This window comes from Monopterus albus, unplaced genomic scaffold (assembly GCF_001952655.1).
Source record: "Monopterus albus unplaced genomic scaffold, M_albus_1.0 scaffold143.1, whole genome shotgun sequence".
Taxonomy (NCBI): domain Eukaryota; kingdom Metazoa; phylum Chordata; class Actinopteri; order Synbranchiformes; family Synbranchidae; genus Monopterus; species Monopterus albus.
The window spans coordinates 666,239-675,582 of record NW_018128023.1 but is presented as its reverse complement, the minus strand read 5'-3'; the positions used below and the strand labels follow the sequence as shown (position 1 = coordinate 675,582).

The 9,344-nt window shown below is 40.3% G+C and overlaps 2 protein-coding genes across 4 annotated transcripts in view; one reads left to right on the top strand and one right to left on the bottom strand.

The window, feature by feature from the left end:
* Positions 1 to 5,046, bottom strand: part of ago2 (argonaute RISC catalytic component 2) — an 18,942-nt gene extending 13,896 nt beyond the window's left edge. For 2 of the 3 annotated variants that reach the window (XM_020614130.1, XM_020614131.1), the window contains exons 1-4: positions 4,453 to 5,045; positions 1,125 to 1,320; positions 903 to 1,023; positions 605 to 786 (exon numbers count right to left, since the gene is read on the bottom strand). In XM_020614130.1, the coding sequence (XP_020469786.1) occupies positions 605 to 786; positions 903 to 1,023; positions 1,125 to 1,320; positions 4,453 to 4,471 (518 nt within the window). In that variant the 5' untranslated portion in view covers positions 4,472 to 5,045. Of the gene's footprint in view, positions 1 to 604; positions 787 to 902; positions 1,024 to 1,124; positions 1,321 to 4,452 lie in introns of all 3 variants that reach the window. The other variant, XM_020614132.1, reaches the window with a different exon arrangement.
* Positions 5,047 to 6,551: 1,505 nt separating this feature from the next.
* Positions 6,552 to 8,463, top strand: dlx5a (distal-less homeobox 5a). Its single transcript, XM_020614249.1, has 3 exons — positions 6,552 to 7,185; positions 7,567 to 7,751; positions 7,933 to 8,463. Exons 1-3 carry the CDS (start codon positions 6,828 to 6,830, stop codon positions 8,230 to 8,232), a joined length of 843 nt encoding a protein of 280 aa, XP_020469905.1. The 5' UTR covers positions 6,552 to 6,827; the 3' UTR covers positions 8,233 to 8,463.
* Positions 8,464 to 9,344: the final 881 nt, after the last annotated feature.

Sequence of the window (9,344 nt, the reverse complement as noted above, 5' to 3'; positions counted from 1 at the left end):
GTTTTGCCACCAAGTACTAAAGCACGTTTTGCAAAGGGATCAAATACTTATTTCATTGATGAAAATGCAAATTAATGTATAACTTTTTTTTGTAATGCATTTTTCTGGATTTTTTTGTTATTGTTGTGTCTCTCACTGGTCACATAAACCTACCGTTGAAATTGTAGACTGATCATTTCTTTGTTAGTGGACAAACTTACAAAATCAGCTGGGGTTCAAATAATTTTTTGCTGACTGTGTGTGTATGTATATATACACATATATATGTATATGCATGCTATGGATATTTACACAACCAGTTCATTATCATGCATAAAAATATGTAAAAGACATACAGTATTTATGTAACCAGTTTCATGCAAGTGTGAAGTCTCTACAAATCTGTTGGCACACTGTACTGAAACAAATATAGGAAGGCATTTTCAATAGACTCATGAAGTCAGCAATGTTACATATCATGCCTGAAAAAGGATATAATGTAAAATAAATGTCATTTGTAACTAGTGCGGAAACATTCAAAACCACATCTGTGGATATTTTACAACAAAAAGTACAAGGACATGACAGCCAACCATACACATGAAACCATCAACCAGAAACCCACCTCATGGAGGGCAAATGTCTCATGACCACATCCAAGGCCTGGATGGTCTCAAAGGGCACGCTGGGTAGCCGTCCTGACAGTGCTTCGTGCAGAGCTTGCAGGCTAACACAGGACACCCACTTGATGGATACTTTAAAGCTGCGGTCCTTGCCTTCACCAGGAATGGTCACCTCGAGCTCCACCTGAGTGGCGCATGAGAGTAAAATAGGAGAAACGCTGCTGCTATTTTTCTCAGAAACTGCTTCTCATTTTTAATGTGATTTCCTTAGAATTGTAGATTATCCTGTAAAATACAAACTTTGTCTCTGCCTATGGGTAAGGGCATTGCAGTGTAGAGATTCTTCCGCCCATCATACACTGGCTTTCGATCACCAAAGATCTGTGTTTTAAAGTGCTGGACCATGTGCTCCACAATTTCACTGAGAACAAAATGAAACAAATTACTGCAGTGCCTGGGACAGTCCATCCACTGATAGACAATGTGCCAAGGGGCTGCTGAACAATTACAACATGTACATACCGATTGACTCTCCTGGGGCATTTTTCAGGCTTGATGTCAATGTCATAATGATACACCTCCAGTTTGGGGATTTCCATCTCAAAGAAGTTAGCCTGGAGCTTGACTGTCCTGCCCATGGTGCCAAAGTCTGGCCGTGATGGTGGCTTGAACACATATTCTGGGACTGGGGATGATGGGGGTTCTGGCGCATCGGGATCAGTTGAGGGAAAGCAGCAGAGCGTGTGATAAGTACCACAGTTTACAGGAACAAGACACTTCTCAAGATCTTAAAGGCCCAGTAAGTATTTTTCCAACCACATAAAGGAAAACTTACACATATAACTGGATTATGCCACTTACAGCTAAAAATGACTACTTTTAGCGCAAATGATCCAAGACTTGTCTTATGTGAATGTGTCAACCAGTTCTGCACAACCTGCTCAGCTACATCCATAAGCAGGCCCCCTGCATGTGGCAGTCATCAGAAATGTGACAGAGACAAACTCTTAGACATAATCTATTTAAAATACTATTTTTGAATACCATAGCATATGATATATCTTTATTGTCATCCCAGATATAATTGGCAGAAGCTGCTATAATTAAGGAGGGGGGGGGGATTTTTTTAGCATTGCAAAGAAAACTTGATGCTTGGGTGAAGGGCATTATAAAAGGACCAAATGACTCAGCAAGCAGTTGGGTCAAACTCATACTGCCACCATAACTTTTCATTTCATACATGGCAGCTGTATGAGGGCTCCTTTTTAATAAGACTTGTTTATGGTAGGTGTCTCAGATCTGAAGAGACTGAGTCAGATAGTGATCACCTGAGTTCAAACTAAACATTGTGAAATAGCTTGCATCCAATGTGCTGCCCCCAGCTCCCTTTACAACCTAGATGTGCCCAAAGTGTAGCCAATTTTAAAACTATGCCAGACTGCTCTTTTTTCCCCACTGTTTCAATTAAGGTCTCTTTTATTTTTCTTCTATTTTCAAATTATACTGTTTATGTTTGCAATATGCAAAGCATCTTGAACTGCCTTTGTGTATGAAAATGTTCTATACAAATAAATCTGCCTCGTCTTATGAGCCAGTCTTGAGCTTTATTTCCCATTTATTAATAAAGAAAAAAGGGCACTGGCAAAGCTGCACTTGCCATCTACTGAAACATTCACAAATTTCAGAAACATTAAGAGAGGGGGTCAACATGTCTAACCACCACTTAGTTCAGTGACTGTTTTGGCTTCCAGCTAGCAGATCCACTTGATTCTTTATTACAGGCTCTCTTCTAGTGAACAGTGAGTTTGAGAGTTGTCTGGGAAAATCAAACTGCCAGCTGCTGATAAACTGAGAATTTGAACCTTCCGAGCTCCAAAACAGAACCAGCGTATTCTTCTTATACCCTGCTGCATGTTTTGAAGTGTCATTCATGTTTTTAATTTCCTGCAGAACATGCACTACAGCTTTCATCATTGCAGACATACTGAACCAAGAGGCTCCATATCTGCAACTTCAGATATTACAGCCAGGCTGGCAGAGCACACTCTTCATTCCCCTTGGTGCCTTATCTTTGGGCTCCAGCTCTGGTCAATCAAACAGAAACACTCATAAAACCTAGCAAACTAGTGGCCATTATGGAATGTCCTTTAGTGTTTCAAAGTGCACTGCCATTGAGAGCAAATTAATAAAGAATTACATTATCTTCATTAGACTCTCACCTCCAGTGACAGATTCTCTTATCTCCTGGGAAATGTCATTATACATTCAGAAGGTTAAATTGTACTTCACATGAGTATATGCTGTGATGCATGAATGATGATTTTAAAAAACAATTTAACTAACATAGTGTTGTGATTTACATTGGACTAATTTAAGGATTTAAAGTCCAAATGTGGTGATAACTTTCCAGAGCTCATTGACACAAAGGAACGGGATCCCTAAACATATCCACAGCTACAGAGGACACAAATTACATGTTAGGAATGTTCAAAAATCATCTTGGTCTGAGACACTATTTCTTAAACATAGAAAGTGGTGAAAGCATACATTTGAGTCATTCAACACAAGGCAGTAATCTCTCTTTACTGCTTAAAAGGTTAATGTGGACTAAGACTTTATGTACAATTGCACTGCAACCAGTTGATTCATTTCAATGTCTTGCTCTTATAGATTCCGCACTGCCATCGTCTACAATCAAGGGGTACTTTATCACAACTCTTATCAACATGCAAACAGAGGTACTCGAGCCAGCTGGCAATCTTACTCTTCTGAAGCCACCCATTCTCCCGGAAACAGACTAACGCTAAGCATCATGTTATTTTAATTCTTCAATAAAAACAAACAATTACTAATTTCGAAATAGCAAATGGTCTTATACTTGTATAGCGCTTTCACACTATTTGGCTATTCACACTCACAAACGGTCACACATGCACTCACTGGCGGTTCAGTGTCTTGCTCAAGGACACCTCGACATGTTCACTGGACAAGCCGGGAATCGAACCGCTAATCCTCCGGTTAGGAAAGGACCCGCTCTACCTCCTAACCACAGCCGCCCCCAAAGTGGGACTGAGCAATCTGTTAGTGTTATTGTTTTTACAGTCGTTTTACTCCGAATAAACAGCCAGTAATCAAGAGAAAACATTGCACGAACAGCAAATAATACTGTATTCCAACACTGTCTAGCTACTTTCTCAATGTCAAACTGTTACACTGTAACTGTACCCAACCTGGGTCCAACTTCGTGCATACTTCTCTTCAGACTTTGTGTACAGCCTCATAAAATGTGCACTGATAGAGCAATTTGATGGTGTCATGAAACTTGAAGGAACGATGTAACTATATCTAACTGAAGTTGGATACTGTTAGCTAACTTAACCACAGCTAAGATTTGTGATGAAATTAGGTCGGCTGCTACATGCTGCTTTAACTCTGCACTCTGTGTTAAACTGCAAGACACTAAACCAGTTTGTGTGTTTGTAATGGTATGATTTATTGAGAAAATACAGCTAAGCCAATCGACCCCATTTCGTGAATTTACACTGGCAAGCTAACCGACAACAGGCTCGGGAAACGAGGTACCGCTGAAGCTAACTTGGCTAACAGCAGCAGTTTGTTGTTGTTGCATGCTAGCTAAGCGTGTCTCTACCAGTACCTCCACTTTGGATTGAGACGAGATGTTCTTAATTAAACGGATTAATTGGCTCTCATAATAACTAGCCAAACGAAACAGAAATGAGACTATTTTTAAACAATGGCTCACTGCAATACAACAAGAAAAGCTGCACCTAGTATTCATTTGTGCTAGCTGCATCACTTAGCCGAGGCTACTGTTAGCTGCAGTACTTACCTCCAGCAGAGGAATACATTTTGTCGACTTTTAAAGCGTGTGTCGTGGACGTAGAGGCACTCCACTTTATTTCGGAAAAAATACACCTAAACTCATACGTAGTCGAAAATTATTAAAATATGCAACAGCGAGGAAGAAAGCCCAGCTCAGATATAAAGATATTTAGTTAGCCAAGTGGTAAATAATCGGAGTCTCTCATCCTCGGCGCGACCCCATCCCCCAACATACAAAACGGGAGCCGAGAGAAAAGACTCGCAAAAAACGAGAGATTTCCCTCCTATTTACTTCCGTGTTTGTTCACTTCCCGTCGGGCAGTCCCTGTAGTCATGTATGATTATTGTGTTTTTTTTATTTTTTTATTTTACTAAGTGTGTTGTGAAATCATTTGAGCTGTTAAAAACCTAACGTCCGCGACTTATAACAAAACTGGGCACTTAAAGATACAAATGCATGTACTGCTAGTATTTATAGATTAGATAATCGGAGTGTTTGACATATTAAATGTGTTCTAATTTTAAACTGGTGCATACACATGAAACACACTTGTTTTTTTCCTCTCATATGGGCTATTAGGGACAACCGTTTATGTACTTTAAGAATAGGAGTGAACTATCTTGCTGGTTGAGCTCTGACGTCAGACGCACATTGCGAGCTCTCGGCCTTGACCCGAATTCAAATCGAATACCCACAAGACATTTTGGTTATTACTGTGGATTGTGGCTCTGTATTTCCAACAACACTGACCTGTCTTAAGAAAACATAAACTACAAACCGAGTGAGTAAAAACTTGACAAAGGTTATGGGAGATTTATTGTCATCTTAAAGGAGTTAAAAAAGAGAAAAGTTGTGAAATGTTTAATTCTAAAGGCAATAAAGTCCTAGGCTACCGTCTGTTTGAACGTAAGCCATAAGATGGGCTACGTTTTCAGAAACAATGCTGAATTTTGAATAAGTAATGAAGTGATACACGTTAAATAAACATTAGCGAATATTAAGTAATTAACTACAAATATAAATTGGGTGCAGTTCCAAAAGCATTATCTGTTTTTTTAGAAAATACTTCCTGTTCATATGCACTGAGAATATGACACTGAATAATGGACACAGTACATCCAGTGTATCAAAATATAGTATGATATCATAATGTAGTCTTATATGATACATAACCCTATATGTGATTTGTTATTTCAGTCCTCGGAATTGTTGCCCTATAGCCTTTTGTTTGTTCATGCCCACGATTTTTATTTAGTCTAATACCAACTGTGAGCTCTAATCCATCCCCATATTTGTCAGGGAATTTGCCACTAGCTTGAGGTTGGTAGGCAGGTCCTGAGTTTGTCCACTGGTTGGCGCTGTTCACCACTGAATGTGTATAAACCCTAAGCCGCAGGGCTGAGCATTGATTTTTCAAGATCGGCAGCAGTTTATAAGATGCAATAAGAATGAATTTGTAATGATCCAGATGAGATAAGGATTAATTTGTAATGGTCTCGCTGAGCAAAGTTGGTCAGTTTTGGCATTACATGCTTGGATTTGAAAAACCGTTTATGTGGGATGGTAACTATTTTTAATTTGGTAATAGACCTATATTTTGTATAAAACAATACAAATATTGTGCAAATTGATACTAATTTGGATACATTAGATATTTAACAATGTCAGATAAGCCTACTTTCAGAAATGGGCTATAGCCTATATTGAAAATTACATCAGGTTTAGCCTCATTGCCTGTTAAAAGTAAATAATAAACACTGCAGTGATCATCCTGAGATATACTGATTTATTTTTCTTTATTCTGAGATTAAAGAAAATTCTTTGATCTAACACTGGATTTTATGATGTCATTTTGGGATTATTATGTCTAAATAACTAAATGGAGTAGCATCGAGTCTCTTTTAATAAAATGCATAAATAAAGATTAATGATGAAAATCATAATAATCGGACAGTCTACAGCGGGAGGCCTTTTTGATAATGAGGTTTTGTCTCTCTAAATCAGCCTTCTGAAAACGTCGATTGGTGACACGGCCAACATTTTAATTGCTCCCATTGATTGATAGTATAAAAACACAACAAAGCAGCCACATAGCCCGGGTGGTTTCCCCCCTATAAGAAAGCTGGCTGAGTGAATTGGGTGTAGCTGTGTCTGTGTGCGCCTTGGCCAATGGAACCAGATCCTCCCTGCAGTGCGTAAGAGCGCGATTTAGGATTTAACCAAGTCTTTGCTGCGGGGCTGGCTGCAGTTTTCACCAGAGCCCGACGGCCCGAGAACCTTTCAACAATGTCAGTGTAGTTTCCACCCCACTTTGGAGTCAGACTGATTTTTTTTTTTTGGTTAATTAAACAAAACAAAACCCACGAGTTCCCTCTGGAAGTATGACTGGAGTATTCGACCGGAGGATCCCGAGTGTGAAACCCGCAGATTTCCAGAGCTCCTTTCAACTCTCCACCATGCACCATCCGTCTCAGGAATCTCCAACTCTACCCGAATCCACCGCCACAGATTCTGGCTACTACAGTCCCGCCGGTGGAGTCACACACGGCTACTGTTCGCCCAGTTCCACCTCGTACGGAAAGCCTCTCGGTGCTTACCAGTATCAGTACCCGGGTGTAAATGGAACCGCTGGAAATTATTCGACAAAATCCTACAGTGATTACAGCTCGTACACAACCCCCGCGTACCACCAATATGCTGGGACTTACAGCAGAGTTCAAGCCCAGCCGAGTCCACAAGGTACGGACCGTAGATTGTTTTTCAATGATAAGAGCATATTTACCTTTGATAATCGACTTACCTTCATTTAAAGACTAGTGGTCTGAGTTGTATTCATTTTTTGTTTATTAGATTTTTTCCGACTGTTGTTCTGCATTAAAAAATCCAGTAACGTTCAATCTGAAGCTAAAGGAATAAATACGATTGTACATTTATTTTTCAGGACTTACGATATTACATGTGTTTTCCTTTTTAGCAGTCTGGGATTAGTTTGGCTTATGAAATCTGCTTTACTTCAGTTTTATGCAGTCGACAATCCACAAAACTGATATTTAAGACACAGCCCAATCTGTAATGGCCATAGCCTACATGCTTGTTCTTCTTATGATTATATACTGACAGAAAAAGAGATAAGCGAACCTGAGGTGAGAATGGTGAACGGGAAGCCGAAGAAAGTGAGAAAACCCCGGACAATCTACTCCAGCTTCCAGCTGGCTGCCCTGCAGAGGCGCTTTCAGAACACACAGTACCTGGCGCTGCCGGAGAGAGCCGAGCTTGCTGCCTCGCTGGGACTGACGCAGACACAGGTGGGATTTTTAAAACAAATTGATTTTGAATATGGTTTCACTTGAAAGTCAGTGCCTATTAATGACATTAGGACCGATCGGCTTTATATTTGTTCGTCTTTACGCACCGTTTTTATTAAGAGTCTATTATATCTCAGGATATATAAGAAATTAATAGTGCTGTTGTTTTTTTCTCTTCCAGGTGAAAATCTGGTTCCAGAACAGAAGATCAAAAATGAAGAAGATCATGAAAAACGGCGATCTTCCACCGGACCACAGCCCCAGCTCCAGCGACCCCATGGCGTGCAACTCCCCACAGTCCCCGGCCGTCTGGGACACACAGGGCCCCTCCAGGCCGCACAGCCTACAGCAACAAAACATGAACACGACGGCTTCTAACTATTTGGAAAACTCTGGGTCATGGTACACCTCAGCGTCCCACCTGCAAACCCCTAACTCGATACAGCACTCGTTGGCTCTTGGAACGGGGACGTTATATTGAAAAGTTCTGTTGTTCATATCAAATATTTTGTTTTGTTTTTGCTTCTTTTCTTTTTCTTTTCCTCTTCCTCCTTCTCCTCTTCCTCCTCCTCCTTCTTCTATGGAGCTCGTGTTCAAATTTCAGAGGAATATGCAATGTATTTGATGACAGTCATAGAAGAAACGTGTAAAATGTGTAAATGTGTGCATGTAATTTATTGCATTTTGGAAGACTATTAAACGTTTAATTGGACAGTGGAACTTTGAAATCTTCTGCCTCACTGCAGTCTCTTGTGATTTTAACCCTCACTTAGAAAATCAGGACAAAGACTTGTGAAGCTCAGGTGACACTTCCACAGAAGGTTATATATCACAGCTGCTCAGTTGCCTATCAAGGTGAATTATCCTTTTCATTTTCCGTAACATACAACACACAATCAATGGTTATCCAGTGATTTTTAGCTGTCATCTTTACTGACGACTGTGTAGTTTCCAGATATAACAGAAAAACTTCACTTGGAGGAGAAAAAGGTCTCCATGCTCAGGCTCAGTTAAGGAAACGATCACTGCAAAGTCGAGGCGTCATCAGGAAGGCTATTAAACGTGTTGTTCATATATTTCTGATAAAACATGGCTACTAATCTCCCATTTACACTTGCCTCAGTTGAATATTGGCGTTTCTTGAACTGGGTTGATTTGTGGTGTTATATAACTTTTGTCCTGTCATATTCTAAAGGGTAATATTGAGTCTGTAAAATTCATTAGTGACTCATTTCCTTCATAGCATTTTTTTAAAAGTCTGATTTATGGGCATATTCTGGTAAAGAACCTGACTGAGCCTTTTATTTGGTTCCAGCTCGTGTGGAAATAAAATGCCTACTTTTCGCAGCAGACAGTCTGCAGTCGCTCTCGCTTTGTGTCCCCTACAATTAGTTGCTTTGAATGGCAGAGAGGAGGCGAGGGGGGCGGCTCGGAGATCTGAGACAATCCGCATTCCTGTGGGGGTAGACCGGCTCCAGAGCTGTGCCACTCCCGGCTGCAGCCCACCTTCCGGGGAAAAAAAAAGACATAACAATCCTCCACAATTTCACCATACTATTAGCAGGCAGTAACACCAGCGCTGCTCCAAAACCG